This window comes from Rhinolophus hipposideros (assembly GCF_964194185.1).
Source record: "Rhinolophus hipposideros genome assembly, chromosome: 8".
Taxonomy (NCBI): domain Eukaryota; kingdom Metazoa; phylum Chordata; class Mammalia; order Chiroptera; family Rhinolophidae; genus Rhinolophus; species Rhinolophus hipposideros.
The window spans coordinates 38,004,431-38,028,220 of NC_138054.1; the positions used below are offsets into that span (position 1 = coordinate 38,004,431).

General features: G+C 39.4%; 1 protein-coding gene across 2 annotated transcripts in view; it reads right to left on the reverse strand.

The window, feature by feature from the left end:
* The window catches only part of GIPC2 (GIPC PDZ domain containing family member 2), a 75,896-nt gene extending 69,067 nt beyond the window's left edge, over positions 1–6,829 (reverse strand). The window contains exon 1 of one of the 2 annotated variants that reach the window (XM_081055757.1): positions 5,498–6,829. In XM_081055757.1, the coding sequence (XP_080911883.1) occupies positions 5,498–5,998 (501 nt within the window). In that variant the 5' untranslated portion in view covers positions 5,999–6,829. The remainder of the gene's footprint in view (positions 1–5,497) is intronic. The other variant, XM_081055758.1, reaches the window with a different exon arrangement.
* Between the last annotated feature and the right edge of the window lie 16,961 nt (positions 6,830–23,790).

Consider the following 23,790-nt stretch of genomic DNA (forward strand, 5'->3'; position numbering starts at 1 on the left):
TTTGTGTGTCTGCTCAGACATGATTACAGAGTAGTCTGATTTTTGTCTTGATCCATCACAGTCACAGAGTCTTATCTGACGTCAATGTTCTGTGAAATCATTTATGTCCAACAGGAGAATGCCAAGGCCGACCCATGAGGGTCTGGCCAGCTCCCAGATGTCAGGGGCTGCTTTTCTCTCTGTCACACTCTTTCTACTCGGGTTTTGTGGAGCTTGCTTCCTAGTCTTCAGAACTCAATGGTAAAATTCACACTGAAATCCTAATTCCTTCACATCTGGGGTGTTTTTGTTTGGTTTTCCTTGGGGGGTCTATATGTAAATCAGTGAACCTTGTGTTGCTTTGTTCTTCCCGGATTTCCCGTTAAAAAGCAGAAGAGACACAGTTCCATTTGCCAATTATCTGCATTGCTGGGAAATGATAAAGCCTGCAGTGCAGTTCACATTCTTCAGAAGTGCCACTCAAATAAATACAGAATATTGACTTTCACAAGAGCTCAGGGCTGGGGCCAGCAAATAGAGAAAAGGAAGTAGTTTCTGGGAAGCTTCACAAAGCAGCTCCCCATACCCTGTAATTCATCTAGGAAGCAATTTTGCTTGTAAACAGAGCCTCCAACTTCAGATTCTGGAATGTGTAGAGATGCACACATTTGATACAAATACCTCTTAGCTTCCCAGCCTCCAACCTGCACCCTCTTACTCCTCCCCCTTTCAAGATACAAGTGACTCTCTCCTACCCCATCCCAGGCTAGTCTCTTTCCTCACACTACAATATAAAAAAACAATGGACACCAAAATAAGATATCGGTATTGTAACCAGTACTAAAGTTTTGTGCTAAAGCTCCAGGATTTTAAGTGCTGTAATTGTGAGGATTTTTTTCTTCAACAAATATTTTTTGAGCTCCAACTATATTTCAAGTACAGTTCTAGGTCCTTGGGGCTGCATTAGTAAACAAAATAGACAAAATCCTTGACTTTATGGACCTTATATTCTAGTACATGGGGGGGGAGGAAAAAGATAATAAACACAATAAATATGTTAAATCTACATAAGATGCTAGAGAGTTATGGAGGAACATTCAGTGCGGAAGAAAATAGGGGTGCTGTGATTTTAAATGGGATGATCAGTGCCAGCTGCCATGAGAAGGTGACATTTGGGCATAGAACGAAGAGCAATCTGCAGGAAGAGCTGCTGGTAGAGATGGCAACCAATGCAAAAGCCCTTAGGTTCCCGAGTTCAAGGAATAGCCAGGCTGCCAGACAGACGGGAGCAGAAGGAACAATGAGGTTAGAGAGGTAACATGGCCTGTAGCCAATCCTAGGACTTTGGCTTTTGCTCTGTGAGATGGAGAGCTATTGGAGAGTTTCTGAGCAGAAAGATGAGATACAGAATATATCTCTTTGGAGACAGCAACTTTTGAGTTTTGCTACATGGGAGAAATAGGATAATTGCATAAGGGATGGGAGCAGGTGACAAGGTTGTTTTTAAGAGAAATAGTAGCATGATTTTATGTTGAACATAGGGCTTTAAATGAAAATCACAATTCTCACCTTTTCTGCTTCCAAAGTACACTGCTTTATTTGACTGCTTTTATGTAGTCAAATAAATTTGAGAGAGAAGAAGCCAAATTTGCTCGATCCATTTATTCAATGAACTATTTAGTATAACCAAGTCAAAGGAAATAATTTCTGAAATCTAAAAAGAAATTTGAGTTTTCAGTTTCTGGACATGTAAAGTATCTAACTACAAAACTGATTTCTGAAAAAATCTCTTTCAATTATTATATTTTCCTATAATCTTTCCACATAATAGATAATTAAGGAAACATGTCATGGCACAAACTACTTGCTAAACTACCATGGTCAATTATTCAAGATGCCCCTTCAACAAATTTTCTGATTATGGCTCAAGAGTTTAATGATCAACTCATTTACATAACCTGAATATTTTAAAAGATATATTAAATTTTTTGAAAAAGTGTTTTGCATTTATATTATGAGTTAACTGTTCCTTTAGGCAAGATTAATTTACTTTCTTTTTTTCTTTTTACTGATTTGCTCACTTAGTTGTTTAGGAAAAACAATGTCAGCTGTAAGGGATTTTTGCATAATTGGCCATCTGTTTCAAGGTAATGATCACAGACTGTACCCTACAAGTGATTCTGAGTTTTCGTTAGCTTCCTCCTTCAGGTACCATGAAATAGGTGAAATCCACATTTGTCAGTGTCACAACAACATTGCCTTTTGAAGCAATCAGGATTTTTGTGGTCGAGTCTGACCCTTTAATTGTAAAGACCATTTGTTTAAAAAAGTTTTTCCAGGTTTGTATTTAGAATTTGAAAGCAGTTACCAAGAATCTCACAGCTGCTATGTTAATGGACTTGAAACCAGGCAACCTAGATTCAAATCCTGACACTGCCCCATAACTGCCCAGGGACTCCTGGCAAACTGATCAAAGCCTCACTTAGCTCAACTATAAAATCAAAAGAATCCTTGCCTCTCTGCTAGGGTGAGGTTGGAATGACCACACTGAAGACATCCACGGGTACATTATGGACCATCAGTAAATTTGCCTGAACTAGCTGCAGACACCAGGTCAGGCCAAGTCCTTCCCCTTTTTTCCTCAGCAACAAGGATACCGCTCTTCACTCAGTGCTATTTATATCCTTAAAGACACCTCTCTGGAAAAAAGGCAGGACTTCTGACTGAACTATCTATTCAACCTATTAAGGGAAAAAATTTTTCGTTTCATCCCCATTGACATTTCAAAAGTTTATATCACAGTTTCTCTTGCTGGGGGAATGGGATAAGATATGGAATCTTACTGGTATGCATTTTATCTTAATAAATTACTTCTGTTTCAAAATTAACTATTGATACTTATGACATACTATACTATGATGATGAATACTTTATCCTGAATATACTTAACTCTTTATCCAAATGGAAAAACTTACATTAATGTTGGTTATATGCATAAATATACTAATATACATACGTATTTGGGATTATAAGAATTTATGAATTTGAATATAGCACATCAAAAAACCTTGTTTATATTATCTTGGAGTTTTATCTTGCAGATCAATGCATTGAAAACTGAAAATGTTGAACCTGACCATCAAGCTATTGCTGGGACACCATAGAAAACTTGAGAAGCAATATAGCAATATAACTTCATGGAATTTTGAGTCAGAAAAAAAATGCGTTTATATTCAGGCTCTACTACTTAATGTGTGCAATTCTGAAAAATTTCTGAACCCCAAAGTCTCAGTCTCCTCTGTGTGAAGCAGGGATATTAAAATAATATTTCTCAGGGATTAAGTGGACTGAATAAATTCATTCATCATGAGCTCAACATAATGTCATGTTATGATGAAGAAGATTGTTAATGCAAAGGAACTAAATCTGGAGTCCCTGGTTACAGGAGGGACATTTAAAGTTGTCAGTTAAGTATGCTAACAAGCTCACTCAGCTTAGAAACAAGAAGATCCAAGTTTAAATAACAGCTCTGCTTTTTTTTTTTTTTTTTTTTTTTGCTACCTACATGACGTTGGCCAAGCCCAATTATTTTGTACCTCCACCCCTTCATTTAACTGTTAGGTATGAATTATATTAGTTACAATTTGTTAAGCACTGACCATATCCCACACAATCTGATAGGTTTTATGGGGGAGGAAGAAACTTTCCTCTATCCTCAAGGTTCTGGCTGGTCTAATAATCATAAGACATAAGACATAAGACAGATTAACAAGTGAAAATCACCAAATTTAATATGTAGGTGCCAATGGGAACCACACATACATGAGAGAATCAGAAACCCTCCATGTATGAGAGGTTCAAAGACAGAAAGGGAAAATAAGGTACACATAATATTCTGAGCTAAGGATAATTGTGGTGCATCAGAGGGGAGGAAGGTCACTGCAGAATAGTAAGAGACGTTCAGTAATTAGAAGTTTGCCCTGCCCTATAGATGGGTCCAAAAATAGTATCTCTGATAATCTCTTATAATGGGTAAGACTCCTAATTCAAATTCCTCCTAAAATTCTTTTAGGTAGGTAAGAGAGGGGAGTAGACGTTTCTCTTGAGCCCAAAGGGTCTTGGTTGCCTTTAGCTCAAAACAATCTGCATATCACAGAGGTACATCTTGGAGTGACTTGTTCTGAACCCCTACAGTTCATATATGAACTCCAGTCTTTACAATAACCCTTCATAGTAGGTGTTCTTATCTCTACTTTTATAGATGGCTGAAACTGAGGGAAGTTAATGTGTTCAAGGCCACACAGCTGTCTCTACCTCCAGGCTTATCAGTCTCCAAATCCTGTCCTTAACGACCCAATGAACTCCGTGCCACCTTCCTGTTCTAGAGGATCAAAGGACATTATTCCTGTGAAAGTGCTTTTTGAATTGAAACGTCCTATTACGAATGTGAAGTGTTATCGTTACTACCCTATATCAATATAAATAACTCACAAAATAGGTGTGTGATTTGCCCCCTGGGTGCCTGGGAACCCTGAAAGTACAAAAGATTACACCTGAAGCTCTCTTTCATCTCCTCTTGGACTCTTGCCTTGACCTCAATTTCGCTTGAACAGACCTGATAAACAACGTTAAAGAACAGATACCCAAATGCTGCTCTGTCTCTCAAAGTCAGCTCCCTGCACTGGGAAGCCCAGGGCAACAAGACATTACGCTTTTCCTTGAAATGCTGACGAAATACTTTCTCAAGCTAGGTTCTCACACCTACATTTGCAGTTCGTTTGGGTAAGTGTAAATGAAGTGGTCACAAACGCGTCTGCATAAACGAGCGCTTTCCACAGTTCAGACACGTATGCAGTCAATCTAATTAGGGCAAATTTCAGTCCATTTTCAAGGATGTGGTGTAAATTTTAGAGAAGATGTGTCCCCCTGTGGAAATGTCATTAACTAGTCCCACGTAGTTAGATATATAATTCTCTAATTTATCCACCCTTGGTATAATAAACTTCTTGGAAAGGCCACCAAAGGATTTCGGGTGTTGGTACTGGACAGGACCTGTGAGGGGTAAAGAGGGCCTCGGTGTGGTATCCCCTGGGATGCGCTTCGTTCTCCGCCCCCGCCCCCCTTAACCGGGGAGATGCTCAGCGTGGCCCTCCCACCCCTGCAGAGGAAGCAGGAGGGTAAAGTGCCGATGGGTGGTCATTCGCACAGCCGGATCTGGACTCTGGAAAGGCGCTCAGGCCCCGAAGGCTGAATCCCAGACTACGAAATCACAACCCTTTGTGTGAGGAAGAAGGGTCGCCCCCAGCAGTCGGATCTCGGAGCATGGGGAATGCGACTTCCTCCGGTCCTAGGACTTAGCTTTTCCCTCCCCGGCCGGCCAGGCCCTCTCACTTCTCCGGCAGCGCTCCCGCGGGCTCCCCGCCGCAGCCATCGAGAGGCTCAGGTCCGCGCCGCTCAGCCCGCGCGTGGGCGAGGCCGGGAGAGGGTGAGAGGCCGAGCCTGTGCACCTGGCCCTTACCTCGGACAGCGGGATCTCAAACACCTCCGCGATCTTGGTGTAGAGCTCCCGGATGTTGGAGAAATTCTCCACTCGCGCCGTGGCGCTGCCGTGTGCCAGCTGCGTGTAGAAAACCAGGCTGCGTGGGGGAACCGGCGTCGCCGGGAGGCCGCTGTCACCCGCGCACACCTGCTCGCCCTCCACCAGCCGGGCGCTCTCCTTGGACTTGGCTTTCTTCTTTATCCATTGCCCCAGGGGCATCTTGCCGGACCGAGAGCTGGGGCGCACCTGCGCTGCCGGCCGCCGCCTCCTGGGCCCCGCGCCGCGGACTTTGCTCCCGGGGCCCCGCGGCTCCGCGCAGGTAGAAGTCGCGGCTGGACCAATGGCAGCAGCGCTTCCGCCTGGTCGCGCCGGGCAGGGCCCCTTGGTCCACCCGGAGGAGCGGCCTCTGGACCGGGAGCAGCCGTCTGCCCTTCCTTCGGATGAATCTGGAGGGAAGAACAGTCGTACCCATTCCTGCATCTCATCTCCCGGCTTCTCCCCGGCCCGCCCCCCTTTTTTTAAAAATGGCTCGGTTTCCTCAAAAGCCCGGGATGCTGAAGCTACAGAACAACAAGTCTGAGAGTACAAACACGCTGGCCCTTGTGATGCCTTGCATAAGCAGTCACGCGATTGGACACACGCCTTCGTGTCCGTATGTCTGAGCCATTGGGGATATGAATTTAAGTTAGAAGTTCGCCTCCACCTGCCTTCTCTGAGCCTTACGCCCTACAGGGCAGAATCGGAAGGAAAGGTTTGAGGTGGCCGATACATTAAATTCGTAAGCAAATACCCTCGGCCCTTCTCAGTAATTGATTTTATTTTGTCCTGGGCAGCTTCCTCTCCCAAAAGTTCAGTCCTCTTCCCAAGTCATTTGCTCCACCTCCGCCCTCCTTGGTCTCTGCAGAGCACCCTGCCTTTCATTCTACAGAGAAAATCACGGCTATTCCGAAAGACCTGTGAGCTCCCGTAATTCCCCACCCCTTGTCTGTAACTCCACCCACCTTCATTCTCCAAACTCGAAAGAAATATCTTTTCATTTCACCCTTGATTTGATGATCTCTTCACTCCTGAAGAATCTATTTTTAAGCTACCTGTTGACTCTTGTTCTCCCCCTACACACACACACACACACACACACACACACACACACACACACACACACGGTGTCACTTATCGATAGTCAAATGTCCAAATCTCTTACACTGTTTTCAAGTCCTCCATCCCTACAGTTGCCTCTACCTACATTTTCACAATGTAGTCTTGAATTTTTAGCGGCATTTCCTTACTTCTCCCTTTACTCTTAGACTCTCTGATCAGACTTTGCCCCTACACTCCACTGAAATTGCTCTTAACTCTGGTCAGCACTTCTTAATCTTCAGATATTATTAACTTTTTATAGTCTTTATCTTGACCATTAGAGTATCTGACTGCACCAACCATTTCATTCTTAAATCAAGCCTATTTTGACTTCCCTACCTCTCCCCCTTTGCAAACTGCTACTCTCCAGGAGCTATGTTCTCCAAGGCTGTTTCTCCTTGTCCATCTTCTCTACTTATTCTGCATGCTGTCCCTGAATGAACACATCCTGTTTCTTGGTTTTAGCAGTTGACCTTGGTTTTTCGTTGTGGACCTCCAGATTTATATCCGCAGTTCAGTATACCAGAAAGGAAATGTACTGCAGGAAACTCACACTGAGCTTGTACCAACTCACCCTTTCTCCTGAAAGCATCTTTTTTTTTTTCACTCCTAATTTCAGTAAAAAGGATCCCAGTGACCCAAACCAGCATCTTTGAGTCATCATACCAAGCTTTTTCCTTTTCCCTCACCTCTTACATCAATTCAGTCCTGGAAATCCATTTTCTCAAATTAAGATTAGCAAATGTACTGGCAGAGAAGCAGGGAGTCTGCTTTCTTTAGAGTAACTTTAAAATTTTTGTGTTTTATGTTTCTGTTTCTGTTTAAAAGATTATATAAACATGTTCTGATTCATATTCTGGTACATCCTGAAAACAAAATACTGCCTCAGGATCCCAGGGCTTGAATTTGCCTTTGTGTTTATAATTGTGCTAACACCAAATAGTATTGTTAGGCCATATTTAGGCTAGGAGCAGAAACCTAATCTTAAAATCCATCTTGTCTTGCTTTGTCCCTTGTACTTGCTAGCTTATATTTGCCTTAGGCCTGGAGAAGTCGCCTGGAATGTAGAAACCATCTTATCCTAAAAGCCATCTTGTCTGCTTTGTACTTTGTTCCTGTTGGCTTGTGTTTGTCTCCTAGGAGCTTATGATCAGCAAAACTGGGCAGTCCAGACAGTGGCCTGGGGGCTAGAATGTGGAACTGGAGAGCTTGGTCATGCCCCCAAATCCTTTGTAGCAAGAGACAATGCAACAAAAACACGCTGAAGTATTGAAAGCGGAACAGCCTAGTTTACCCCCTTCTATAAAACTCCATACCCCTTTTTGCTAGGAGAGGTTATGGTATTTTCTAGCCTGACCTCACACAGCTCAAACACACCAAATAAATTCTAACAGACCAATTTTGGACTCCCCTGACTCATTCCTCTGGCCGTTCCTAACAAGTATTACTTTAATTGTCTTGGGCTAATGAGCAAAGAGTAGAAAAAATCGAATAAGTAAATGATACAGTCTCATCAAGTGAAAGCCAAATAACTTCATAATATAGTGTATGAACAAAAAGCTCACTGAAGTTTGATTAAAGTAGGAAGAGAAGTGAATCATCATAGTATAAGTGGTAGGTATATTATCAATAATGAAACAAATATGAGGAAACACAAGAGGGTGTGAAATTAATAAAAACTTCAAAGAGAAGACTGTCTTTAAGCTGTGTCAAATAAACTATCAAATAAATGGGGCAAAAGTATTGGCATAGGGTGGGAACATTAAATTCTATAGCCTTTCAACTCCCTTTAATTTCTTAGTATTTTTCTCTGTCTAGAAAGTGAAAGTTTCTCTCAAAGGCTACATCAAGTTCACCTTTACTATAAATCTTACTTAAGGAATCAGCTGTATGAGCCATAATCACAGAAAGAAACAGATGGTACATTCACATTAGAAATACTGGGTGATGGTTTAATAAAGGGATTGGACAGGTGGTGGTCAAGGTATATTCATAACATCGCCTGACTGAATATTACCCTTAGACCTGAACAAAAGCATTGCCTCCCCCTTCAGCTGCACAAAACCCTACAAGGTATGGAGTCCACCGGATTGAGGGGGCATGGCCACCCAGAACTCATGCCCTTCCTTCTAGATCATGCTCTGGATACCCAGGATCCTGGATTTCCCTGCATAAGTGGTCCCAAATCTGCTTCCAGAAACTGCATAGACTTTCCCAGGGTCCAGGCAGCCAGTACAACTGGTGTGCACAACCATATGCCTGTGGGGTGGCCAAAGATCAGCTCTTTGCCACAGTGGGGGAGAGGGGTGCAGACCAGAGCTGGGTAGGGAAAGAATGGCATAGGCTGCAGGCAGAAACCTGTTTCTCCCTGTATCTCCATGTATCCCTGTATACATTCCAGCGTGGAACTCTGATTAACTGTAAATTTGAACTTGGCCTTTCAGATCATTATGAAAATATATTGGTTAAAATAGGAGAATAGCACATATTTGAGTTTGCTTTTAAGCAATTCGTTTTCAATAGTTAGGATATGGCTTCCATTTGTACTCTTGCCCCAGGTCCCACAAATGAGGATGACCTCATTCTCCTCCCTCCCTCAGACCACCTACCCAAACTCAACGTTGAATTAAATCAGATGCCAAGGGGAAATCTCTTGCTGATATGGGCCAGGCTGCAGATGCCTCCAGAAAACACTGAAAAAAGCGAAGATTGGGCACAGCAGCCTACTTAATGCCTCATTTTACTGAAATCCTAATCCACATCTATTTTACTAGAAACAGTTCTTTACAACTACTACTAAAAAAACAACAGTTTCTTATTTGCATGTATGCTGACTTTTTTCTCATATGATAAACTGTCTACCTACCCACACAGTTCCTTGACTATAGTACGGAGAAGGAAGAAACTTTCCTCTACCTTAAAGTTCTGGCTGGTCTAATAATTAAATAGATATGAGACAGATTAACAAGAGAAAATCACCAAATTTAACACATAGGTGCCAATGGGAACCACACATACATGAGAGAGTCAGAGACCCTCCAGTGTATGAGAGGTTCAAAGACGGAAAGGGAAAATAAGGTACACATGATATTCTGAGCTAAGGATCATCATGGGGCTTCAGAGGGGAGGAAGGTCATTGCAGAATAGTAAGAGACGTTCAGTAATTAGAAGTTTGCCCTGCCCTATAGATGGGTCCAAAAATGGTATCTCTGATAATCTCTTATTATGGACAAGGTCCCTAATTTGAATTCTTCTAGGAAGTTGGGCAGGGGTGGGAGGTGGAGTGTTGCATCCAGCTCGACATGAGCTGTGGGAAGTGAGAAGGGTGGTGGAGACAGTAGCCAAGAATAGAGTACAAGCAGGGCCAAGGGACTCAAGCTTCAAGGGCTGAGCCCCGAATCGAGCCAATGGATAGCTTTTATTTAATGGTTAACTTCTAAAGAGATGAAAGATTGTTAATCTCAAAATCTGTGTGTTAGTAGTCTGCTGGCTGTCTTTCCGAAAGTTCCCATTGTGTTCCAGCTTGTACTTTGCCTTCACAAACACGCACAACTCCAAGGAATCCATTAAAGGGGAGGGACCAATATAATTCCATCGGGTCTCAGTTTGCTGAGACTTCCCCTCAACGGAGCTTTTCCGATATCTCTCCATCGGGCCTCAGTTTGCTGAGGCACTCCCTTGTGAAATCCTGGGAAGAGCATGGGGGAACAAACGGTTTGGCAGCTGTAAGGCAACAGTGGAGGGCAGAACTTTTTCTTGACCTTGCAGGGTCTTGGTTGCCTTAGCTCAAAATAATCCGCATACCACAGAGGCATATCCTGGGGTGACTAATTCCGATCCCCTACAGTAGAAGCCATGTTTCATATCCCTCTTGGGTATCCTCTCCAGATTCTCACATAGTGAGAATATGTATGTAATAGATATCAGGAAATACGATTGTATAAAATAAAGTGACCTTTGTTACTACCTAAGATAAATGAATTAACTACAATTAATCAAAAGTATTAAGTCTTCACTTTACATCTAGGTTTACAGTTCAACTCAGATTATTGACCTACAGTATTTCCACTCAGTAACATTTGCTGTTTTGATCAGCCTAAAAGTATCAATTATAAAATCAAATATGAGTGAGTCATAGAAAAAAATACTAGGATTAAATTAATATCACCTAATATATCTGCCAAAAGCAATAATATTACCTTGTTTATAAGAAAACATGTAGTCATCAAATAAATCATAAGACAAATTTACTAACTTGTTTTTCTCAGCAAATGTAGCCTCTGATTACATGTAACATTAGGACTTCTGAAGAAACTCACATTGCCCACCGCCTTCAACACCGTTCCCCTCCCTCACCCCAGTTATGTATGTACCCAGTAAGCAAATACTTGGAAGAAAATAAACACAGGATTTGTTAAACTATGAGCAATTTTCCCTGGAACTAAAGACAGCATGTTTTATAGTTGCATGGCAACAGTGAACAACTGAAGATGACAAGTGGGCAAGGAAATAACGCTTATTTAGCTGAAATTCAAATAAATTATTTTAGGAATACCTGGAAATAGAGAACTGGAAAATGGGAAGAGGGAAAGAAGGTGAAGTGATATAATGGGAAGAATGCAGTTAACAATCAGTAATAATAAGTAGGTGTTCACTGAGCACCTACTGTGTGTCGCCTTACTGCTCAGTATTTTACATACATTATCTCATCCATGGATACTTGGAGGAAACCATCTGGCAGAGTCCAAATTACTCTGCATCTCCAATGTTATGGTGCATAAAACAGTACAGAAACAAAAACAGATGTGAATAGTAAGCTAATTTAACATAAGTTCTTCTACAATAACAAATATAGTAGGGCTGCATGGTATTTAGAAAGCCGTCACATTCAAAAGTCACATATTTTCATCATTCAAGAACTGTATACAAAACTGAAAATAGTAATTAATTGACATATAAGCCTTTGATGACTCTTTCAGAGTTGGATAAATAATTTTCTTCCTACAGAACCCAAAATTGTAGCTAGAGTAAAAGAAATATTTTCAATGAAAACAATAAACTAAATAACCTTTTGAAGATAATCACAGTGATTTTAAGGTCAAAATATAGCAGACAAAATGAAATATAATTTCCTTAAGGAAAAATTAGTAGAAATTCTGGAGTAATGATATTACATATCAAAAATATGAAATCTGGTGTCACTGTACTCTCCATTTGCTGAGGGAAAAGGTGATAGTTTGTCAGCACCTGAGAGTCATTAACTGGTAATAATTGTCTCCAATTGTTTTATTTTAAACTTGAAATACATGCAAATGGTAAGTTCTCAAGCATGGCCAAATATTTTTCATTCTGTTCCTCTGTTTTATTGGAAAAAATTATACTAGTAAATGTATTCCAAAAATATTTTTGCCACATTTGGTAATTAAAATTAAACAACTGAATTTACCCAAAAAGTTTTTTAAATTAAGATTTTGATCTGAAAACTAATCATTGTAATATAACCTCAGTCATTTAAAACAACAATTCAGGTTTTACTGTAATTTTTGCAGAGAAAGAGATGAAGTTTATTTCTGCCACACTGTATGCAGAGAAGGTTGATTTACATGAGGAGTCTAATGGAATTTTTAAGTGGGCATCATGCTTTCCCCTTTCCTTTCACAAGTCAAGTAAACAAATAGAAATGGTGAGTTTATACATATAAAAGAAAAAAATGAACCATAAGAGAATATTATACAGAAATGATATCATGTCCTAGGCTTTCCACAATTGTTATAAACCAGGGAAGCTGTTCAAGATACCAATTAAGTGCATGGGTTTGGGATTAAGAGATCTAATTCAAGTCATCATGCTATTATACAACAGTAGTAGCCTGATTTTAAGCAAATCTTTTCATCTCTCTTGGCTAATTTTTTATACTTCAAGATATTTACTTCTTATGGTTAGTATAAGGGTTACATAAAATAACATTTATAGATCAGGTGGCATAGTACCTAGCACATATTAAATGATTAAGAAATACTCGTTATTGTTGCACAATAGATATTCACAATGAAAATGAAGGACATACTGTAAGATCCCATACTATTTTCTGAATCAAGTACATCTTCTGTTTGATAATAGTCTTCATGTGGTATATTTCATTGTACTCAAACCTTGAAAATAGGCCATCTGAATATGGTATATATTTAATTATTTAAAATAATAAATCAGAACATTTTATTCCAAATGTTTTGGATCAAGAAAAGTTGGTTTACATAAGTTATGAGAAATGTTAAAAATCACTTCCAATCCAATCATTTTCAAGTATAATAGGAAATTTCAAAAATTGATTATGCTAATCACATTTTTACCTGCTCATTAAAACCCTGAAATACATTTATTTAGCAAATGAGTATTTCAAGTTTTAAACTAAACTGAAAAACAATCTATCTTCATGATACATTGTATTTAATATTTCTTTAATTCAGAAATATTAAATCTACTTCTTCCAAATTGTTTCAACCTATTGTGTTTCAAAAACATTTTGCATTATCTGCCTTCTTGGACATCTTTTATACATAAAACATTAACAAATAAATTCCACAAAGTGTTTACTATTATAAATTATTCAGCACAAATTCAATCCAACATTTAGTGAGAAAATATTTTGTACAAGAACTTGACCCAAATGCTAGGGAAGAAAAGTCTGTTTTCAAGAAGACCAAGTCTAGTTGTTACGGATACCAGGACAGGAAAGAACCCAAGCGGCACTCAGAGAGTTAGGAAGGTCAGCTTTATTACCCCAGCGGGCTCAGCGGGATCCTGAGCCCCTACCAAGGTTTTGAGCAGGTTTTTATGGGTTGGGGACTTTCTTGAGCTGTGGAAGGGGTAGGTGTCCTCTGGTGATTGGCTCTGGGTGTGGCTTGGAGAGGGTTATGGGGAAGTGGGCTGGGACTTAGGCTGGGGACTTCTCTCTCCGCTAGGGCCACCATTTTAGGTCAGTTCCACGTGGCAGGGAACCATTTTAGGTCAGTTTCTCCATCATAGTGAGGAAGATTAAGGGCTACTTTAACTTTTTTTTATCAATCAGTTACCATTTAGAAGATGAAAATGCATTATTCCCACTTAAATAGAAAATTTTAATTTTACCATCCTGTGGTTTTTAAAATAGAAGATGGTTTAGTTTTGCTGATCTCTAAGTTTGTAACAGACATTTTTTTTTTCTGAGAATTAAAATATATCCCTCCAAAGAATGTCTATTTCAGCCTCTGCCATTGTAGCACTTTCTTCTCTGCTAGGATCTCCAATGTTTTTGTTTGTTTGTTTTGTTTATTTCTGGCTGTCCTTTAGCTTTAAGTTGTTTTTTTTTTTTTTTTTAAAGACCCAGCGTGCCATAAAATTCAAGACAAAATACTTCGGTATAGTATCTGGCATTTAATAAGTGTTAATTATTTGTTGAAATTAGTTTTCTCCTTCCTTCCCATTTTTATTGCTAACTTTAACTCAAGCTCATAATCTCTTAACACAATCATTTTGATTGTCTTCCAACTGGTCTCCTTTCTCCAGTGCTTTATCTTTCCTACCCATCTGCCACACCTATGCATGATCTTAGTAAATTGAAATCTGATTGTGTTACTTCCCCATTTAAAACTGCTTGTTTTTCCCTGCTTACAACAGTACAAAGTGTGGTCCCCAAAACAGCACCATCAGCATCACCCAAGAAATTTTTATAAATGCAGAGTCTTCTCAGATCCCAACCAAAACCCACAAATCATGTGATAACAACCTCTCCCGGTGACTGATGCACCCTAAATTTGGGAACTACTGGCTTATAGGGCAAAAACTAATACCTGAGTATAGCATATATCTAGTGCCAGTTCCCCACCTATTTCCTTGCCTCTTTCCCCACTCAAACCCTATAATTTAGCCCTGTTAATGAGCTGGCAGTTCCCTAAATACTACTGCCCTTTGCTCATGGTACTTCTAGAAAGAATTTTCCTAACATGGCAGCCTCCTGCTCACTTTTCAAAATTCAGCTCAAGGTTATCTGATGTATTGCAGCAGATATAGATATATATGGACATATGATAAGTCCCAATAGGGAAATCAGAGTGCAAAGCCCTAGGATTTTGGAGTAAGGGCACGTCCTCCACTGCCAACAACCATTTTCCCTTTGAAAAAAGCTCCTGACTTGACGAGTGCTGGCAGAGACTCAAGACCTGATGATGGGATACCGAGTGATTATGCAACCTGGTAAATTAGATGTTTCTCGATCAACCAAATCATAAAGTTGAAATGGCAGTCTATCATGAATGGACTTAATAGAACAATGCATTCCATTAAATAGAAATTATATGGCAAGACTGACACCAGGTAAAGATTAATAATAAAGGAGAAAAAAAAACAGAGGCTTGGGTCTGCACAGTATGCTGGCACCAGTCAGAAATGCATTTGTCGTGCAGGGTCTCCGGCGGGGTCTCTGCTCCCGCTCCCCCCATAAGAACGCAGGACACGGTAAGGCCAAACAGGAACACCCATGGAGCCATAGATAGGGAAGTCAAACCAATATATTCTCGCTGGCGGCTGGGCTGGAGACACAGGAAGCAGGATCTACATAATCTGCCTAACAGCAGTCCGCGCTTGCCGGCCACCATCTTCTTGCTAGCCCCCATTCTTTTCTGCTAGCGCAGCCACAGCAGTTATATTAGTGGCCAATGGCTTACGGGTTACAGCTGACGGCCAACTAGCCACAGCTGCTGGCCATCTGATCACAGTTGATGGCCATTTACTACCTGAGCCAGCACCTTTCTATGTGAGGCCGAGAGCCTGGAAACTGCTTTTTGGGGTTTTGTCCCCACAGCATTACTCCCACTTGGGATGGCCCTGAAGCACTTGGTGAAGGGAAATGCCCTCAGGTGTGCAGAACTTTGGACGGTGCACTTGATTGTCCACTTTGCATGGAAGAAAAATGTCTGGTATCTTCACTTTGGCCACATTCCTAGAGCTACTCTAGCTGATGATGTAAATTGACGAGAGAATCAGTGAGTTTAAGGTCTTGGGAGGAGCCCAAGAGCACAGAAACAGCACTCCCCCCCCCCCCGCCACCCGGTACGGCCTAAACACTACTTTTTAAAATTAAATGTATTGGGGTGACACTGGTTAATAAAATTATATGTTTCAAGTGTACATTTCTGTAATACATCATCTGTATCTTGCATCGTGTGTTCTCCACCCAAAGTCAAATCTCCTTCTGTCACCATGTATTTGACTCTCTTATCTTTTTCTACCTACCCCCCTGACCCCCATAACCACCGTTGTCTGTGTCTATGAGTTTTGATCTTGTGCTGAAACACTATTGATCATTCTGGTTTGCTGCTATCCATTAGGCAACTCCTTTGTCAGAGTTTTACCTTTAAATCCTTAGCAAGAAGCACCTTGGGAGAAGTGATTCACCAGTTCAAGGGCTTTAAAAGGAAGAGGAGGAGGAATAAATAGCCAAGGACTACCAGTCAGTCTACATTTGTTTTCACCAACACTTCCTAACACCAAGGCCTTGCATTGCCCCAGTAATACTCTGCAGTTTTCAATATCTGTAACCTGGGCTGTTGCTTCCAATTTCAGAAGTGAAGCTGCCTATAACGTCTGTTACAAGATAACACAGGAGAGAGTCAAGAGCAGACAAGCTTTCCTCCAACTAATCCTTTCTCTGCTGCCTCACCAGCCTGCCACCCATCAACCCTGACAACCCTGACAAATTCAAGACAGCCTAAATCTCTACAAGTTCCTCCTGTTTCCATCTAGCTCAATAGTTTTTCTAGGATTGAATATCAGAGACGGAGCTTGATTTCAAAGGAAAACAACTATGATTGCCTTTTGTGTTCTGAGTGGGAAATAAGAAGCTTACTTTACAATAATAACATGATTTAAGTGTTCATAATTGGTTCAAATTAACCAATTAAGATGGTTAATTTGTGTCACCTTGACTAGGGTAAGGAATGCCTAGATAGCTGGCAAAACATTATTTCTGGGTGTGTCTGTGAGGGAGTTTTGGGAAGAGATTAAAATTTGATTGGGTGGACTGAGAAAAGAGATCTGCCCTCAGCAATGTGGGTGGGCATCATCCAATCCATTGAGGGTTACAATGGAACAAAAAGGGCAAAGGCAAATTGTGCTCTCTCTCGTCTTGAGCTTGGACGTCCCACTTTTCCTGCCCAAGACATAGGAGATCCTGGTTCTAGGGCCTTCTGACTCTGGGACTTACACCAGGGACCCTCAGTTTTGTCAGGTCTTCACTTGGACTGAATCATACCACTGGCTTTTCTGGTTCTCCAGCTTGCTTATGGCAGATTATGGGACTTCTTGGACTCCATAACTACTTGAGCCAATTCCTAATATACATGTATATATAGAAGGTGCCAAAAAAAATGCACACATTTTAAGAAAAGAAAAAACTGTATTAAAATTGTAATACTCAATCCATACCAATAACAAAAGATGAATATAAGTCACGTTTGACTTCTGAAATTACAAGAGGTGCTCAAAGTGGTTACCATCAGCCTCCAGACACTTCTGATTATGGCGAACTACTGCTTGAGCAACATTGACCAAAGTGTTAACATCTCTTAAAATGTGTATACATTTTTTTGGCACCCCCAATATATATATATATATATATGTATACACATTTGAAGGGGAAAAATGTATTAAAATTTTAATACAATGAATGATGCTAACATTCATTTGATTAATGCCATCTTTTGAACAAACGTCATACTACACATTGCTACCATAATTCAATTCAACTTCAAAAAGTAATACATAGATAACATCTCTTAGTTTTTTTTTGCGCGAGACTAGCGCAGGGGCCGGCGCTGGGGCAGGCGGGGCGCGGGGGGCGCGGGGGGCGCGGGGGGGAGATACGCGGGGCGCGGGGGGCACGCGGGGGCGGGGGGGGACACGCGGGGGGCACGCGGGGGGCGGGGGGGGACACGCGGGGGCGGGCGGGGCGCAAAAAGAAGAAAAAAAAAAAAAAAAAAAAGAAAAGAAGATAACATCTCTTAAAATGTGTACTTTTTTGGCGCACTATACACACACACACACACACACACACACACACACACATTTCTATTGGTTCTGTTTCTCTGGAGAATTCTAATACACTATGTGTGATGATTTACCCAATAGGGCCAATATCTTCCCAATACATTTAGTCAACTAGTACTTTGATTTATTTTCTAGAAAAAAGAATAAACTTGTTTTTCTGAAAATATATTTTTATGACTTTGGAAATTGTACATGCACACACCACTTAATGCAAATTAATTTTCTAGTAATTTCTAATTTTTTAGAAGAACAGTTATTAGATAATTTACTGGCTGCTGCCTTAGAGATATATGTATGTGGCCCATTTAATTATATCCCAGAAGCATGTCTTGGACTGAAATAAAACTAATTAAAAAGGGCACTTACCCAAAGGTCTATGAATTCTGACAGATTACACACACATACTATGTACAGTCTCCTAAAACATCAAGATTACATTTAATGCTTACAAATAAAAGCCACTGAATATAACAATTTGGGAAACATACCTTTCCCTACGTTGTTTTTGTGGTCACTAATGGTGACAATAAAATTAAGAAATAATGTGAAAATAGAATTCAGTCAGACACTTCTGATGGTACTTTGTCTCATCATATATAATCCTGAGAGGAATGGTTATGACACTGGCAAGCAGAATTAAATTTTTAAACAGTAAATTTAAAACATTTTTAAAGTAAGAATGTGCTTCATTTAAAAGTTATCTTTCTTGCAATTAGGGCATAGTAACACATCAGAATTAAGCTCATTCAAATGCATTCTGCACTAATCTAAATAAATCTAATGAGAAATTTAAGATATTTCTATGTTTCTTACTATAACTCCCATCTCTTTATGTACGATCGTCATAAAGTCTTTGGTTTGTAAATTTAATTTATAAAAATGTTACCAACTAATTCCTTTGCTAAAATAATATAAACGGAATTTGAAAGAAACCGGAATGTTATTGTCACAACTGAGATGAGCCTTTAACATGGTACATTTAATATAAATTTATGTTCTTATCTACAATTATCTTAAGTCCTGGGGAAATTAATTGAAATAGTAATGGCTTTTTATTATTAAAATTTGTCTCATGACCAGGAAAGAGCTGTATCTACTGCTGTTCCAATAATCAAATAATGAGTTAAAACCTTCCAGTCAATACTTTGAAAGTAAATTTAGACGAACTGAGAGTGAAGTTTTCAATTTTGTCCATCACTATAATTATATCCTTATGAGAATACCTAGCCGTGTTTTTCAAACCGCGGAGCTATTATATAATCCACTCAGAGGGTTATCTTCCTGGGAAGGACAGAAGCTCCCCATTTCTCATCCTACCCCAGGTAATTGTGGCTGAGACTGTTCTAGTAGGTGACTGTGAAGGACCCTTTGGGATTCCTTCTTCCAGTGCCCTCTACTGGGGTGGATCCACCTTGCGCAAAACACTGCTGAGAATATTGGCGCCCTCAGTGCCCTTATATTTGTTCATGGGGCAGGGATTCTATGTCCTGAGAGACAAGCTGAGGAGACCTGGGAATACTCTCAAATTGCCCTCCTACCCACCCAGCACTCAGCTTCTAAAGCAGGGGTGTCACTCAGAAAGAAGAGCAACATTGCCCCTACCCACACCCCACCCCCAGCACTAGTTTGCCAGAGAGATAAGAGGAAAGAGACATGTGGGAAGAGCCCTGCTGGGGTCAGAACAAATCTGAAAATGTTAGAACTCTCCACCACTCAAAGGACCTAATTTGATTTGACATTTTTAATTTATGGCCCAAGGGCATTGTTGAAAACAAGAGGATATAGGTCAATAATTAGTGTAGCTTAACAGAAAGAGACACTCAAAGAGAGCCTTGCCAAAACCACTGTCATTGCAGGGTCACTGTAAGCATACCCAAGACTGCATCCTCTGAAGAGCATCATCAGGGGCTTCACATTACATAGGGGGAAATAGACTTCACTGAAATAATTTAGCTAGTCACTAAGGAAGTAAATAACAACAAGTCCTAAAAGAAGGTGGGGACCAGTAGCCAGAGTTGCTATTATCTAAATGCCTAATAACCCCCCACCCCCAAAAAAATTATTTAAGACATGCAAACAAAGTATGATCCATACATCAAAAACAAAGAAGGCAAAAGAAGCTTCTTGTGAATCAACTAGACGTTGGATTTTACAGGCAAAAACTTCAAAGTAGCCATTATAAACATTTGAGAAACAAAAGGAAACCATGATACACTTTATATTTTATATGATGATAATGTCTCATCAAATAGAGAATATCAGTAAAAGGAAATTATTTTTAAGAATACTAACTGGGAGGAAAGATGGTGCCTAAGCCTGCTGGCTGCACGAAGGTGGACCCCTCACTGGGAAAATGCCGACTGTCCTCCAGTCTTCCCCACAAAGCCACACACTTCAGTCTGCCTCCCCGTATACCTCCGAGGCTCCCTGACTCACCATCCCTCCACTGGAGCCCAAGAAAGAGGACTTCAGGGGTGTTGAGATGGAGAGCTACATCTGTTCACTGGGTGCTCAGGAGGACCAAAACTCAAGAAAATTCCCGTTATGTCTAGAGCAAGGGTTTGTCAGAGGATTCCTGGTCCTGGAAATAACCGATCAGAGGAAGATTTAAAAGCAGTATTAGGAACATATGGCCCCAGGGTTTGGTTCTCTACTGCTCCTCAGAAGTAATTGATTTGAACCACTCAGAAGCAACATGAAATTCTCAAACTCTTCACAATACCGTATTTACATTGCATAAACATGTAAGTATGACAATAAAAGCTTATGGTTGGTAGAAACTGTACGAGTCATCTCAACAGATGTGGTGTCCAGCCTCTGCTTGAGAATCTCCAGTGATAAGGAGCTCATTACTTCCTAAAAGTTATAAAATGCTGGCTCAGTTTAAATGAGTGAAACAAGGAATTGAAAAGCAGAAAAACAAATGCAACAGCAACAACAATAACAAAAAAAAAATTAGAAAACAAAACCTCTGTGCCAACCTATATGTGCTTCAATTAAACATGAGGATGAGGAGATTATTACAATTCAATAAGAATTTATCAACTTCTGCAAATAGTGCTAATCACACAAGAGAGTCACTGAGAAAACTTATGGATTTACAAATAAAACATTAACATTTTTTGAGCTGACATTAACATGGAAAGAAAGTTTAACCCCCTCAGCTTACTCAAAAGATACTTCATATTTTGGCAAAGCAAATTATTTATTTCTTACTTAAGGCCTCTTGGTTTATTGGGTTTTCACCATTTAAATTCAGTTATAAGAATTGTTTAAGTTTGGTGTCAAGTTCCTATTTAATTATAAATACTTTAAGGTCCTTGAGGCTCAGAGATTTGGAATTTTTTTTATTTTATTTATTTTATTTATTTTTTTGTTTTTTGTTGAGAGCCCACTGGCCCATGTGGGAATCGAACCCGCAGCCTTCGGAGTTAGGAGCACGGAGCTCTAACCGCCTGCGCCACCGGGCCGGCCCCAGATTTGGAATTTTTAATGAAAACTGCCTGCCTATTAATCCTATGTCTTGAATTCTTAGAGTAAAGAATAAGTTTTTTATTTAAAAAAAAAAAGAATACTAACTGGGAATTCTGGAGCTGAAAGGACTATAACTGAAGTGATAAATCCACTAGGGGGACTCAACAGTAGATTTGAACTGGTGGAAAGAATTAGGAAAATTGAAGATAGATTTACAAAGATTATGCAATCCCAAGAATAGAGAGGGGGGAAAAAAAGAAAAATGAACAAAGCCCCAGAGAAACATGGGGCACCATTAAGAACACCAATATATGTAAAACTGGAGTACTAGAAGAAGAGGAGAGTACCAGAAAGACCGGAAAGAAAGCAGAAAAAAATATTTGAAGAAATAATGGCTGGAAACTTTCCAAATTTACTGAAAAACATTAATCTATATATCCACAAATGCCATATAGGATAGGTATAGAGATCCACAGACATCAGAATGAAAATGCTGAAAGCCAAAGACAGGAAGAAAATCTTGAAAGCAGCAAGAGTAATATGACTCATCACTTAGAAAAGAACCTCAATAAGATTGGCTGGCTTATAACCAGAAATAATGGAGGCCTGACCATGGGACAACACATTCAAAGTGCTCACAGAAAAAAAAAATCTGCCAACCAAGAATCCTGTATTCCAGCAAAGCTATCTTTCAAAAGTGAAGGCAAAATAAAAATATTTTCAGATAAACAAACAATGAGACAATTTGTTGATAGCAGACCCACCTTATAAGAAATACTAACAGAAGTTCTTCAGGCTGAAAACAAGAGGCCCAGACATTAATTCAAATCCATCTGAACGAAGAGCACTGATAAAGGTAATTATATATTTATAAAAGATGGTGTAAATGCATAATTCTTCTCCTTTCTCCTCTTGATTTAAAAAGCCATTGTATAAAACAATGTGTATTTTTTGTGATTATAACATAGAAATATATTTGGCAGTAATGGAGCAAAGGAGGTGACTGAGAACAATGCTGCACTGGGGAAATTACAAATACTAAACCAACCTTGCACATCTAGAATAAATGCCACTTGGTCATCAATGTTATCCTCTTCAAATTTAATGAAAATAAACCCATATAAGCCAGCAACCAATTTTTAAATACTACTAAGTCCCCATTATCAGTTCAGGGTTCCAATTTTAACATTGGAATCATTTCCTCCAAAATTTATGCATAAAATATTCTGGAATAAAAGGCATATGATGTGTTAACTATTCTGTTGTGTAATTACTACTCTGAAGTTGGATGTGCAATCTTCAAGGTTGTTTTAGTAAGGGGGTATGATTTATAAAAGCCACAGTAAAATATAATTTCCCATCTGAGAGGGTTATGTTTCTGAAAGCATTGTGGTAGGAAAATGATTAGCGGAGGAATTTAAGTTGTTATGGGAAAAAATGTTTTAGGCAGAACCCTAAGAAGTCAGTTTTTAGGTTCATTAAAAGGAAGATTGTATTAAATAAAGAGAATGATAGTCTATATATTTAACAAGCAATAAATATTATATGATTTACCATTCCTTGCTCACTAGAAACTTTTCAGGATCTCCCATTCTCACAGCTTGTGTAAGATACTCGGAAATTTATTTTTGCTTTGTTAGACATATAATAGGAATATTAAGGCAATTAAAAAATTAATCTAACCTCATTCCAACTGTTTCATACTTTTCAGATCTTATGATTCTCAGTTAATCCCATCTCTTGGACCCCTCCATTCCCAATCATAGAGATGCAAAGTATATACTTGAGATTTAAAATATTGTGTAATTTGTATTAGAGAAACATAACTAAATATTTCTCAAGCTCTTCTCTAATACATACATATTACATCATAATGTCACATTACAACATAATGTCACAATAGTACTCCCTGTCCATATTTTTTATATTCATCTCAGTGCCCTCCCTTTAACAGAAACAGGAATGGAGTTCTTTGTGTCTGGTTTTATTTCTCACATTTACAGCTGCATCCAAAGCTTCTCATTTTCTTCTGCCCTTCACTTTATTCTCCTTTTCTTAATCCAAACGCCAGTTTTCCTCTTTTTGAAATTATATCAGTAATAATGGCTCAACAACTACATTCACATAAATCAAAATTCAAAAAGCTACTGAGATGTACCAATTAATTTTGTTTGATTACTTTATATGCAAATGATTGTAGAGCTTATTACTCATTACCAATTTTTCTCAATAAAATCTGCATGCATTTCTTCTTCCTGTTTTTTTTCTTGCTGTACCTCTTCATATCACACTCTCCATTTTCTTTTTACAATATTTCATGTATTTTGGATAGTAATTTTACTTGAAAAAAATCTTAATTTATAGTTTATCTAAAAGCTCAGTTGTGGCCTTACAACATTTTGAAAATAACATTGGAGAACATATTTTCTTTAAATTAACGATGGATCCATTTTAATTTTAGGCCATTACTTCCCTTTTTTAAAAAAGTAGCTGGCTTTCTAATTAATGCTTCAAAAGTTTTCCAGTTAGCACCATCACATTATAAAGTTTATATTCACATGTTCATAAATGACTCAAAA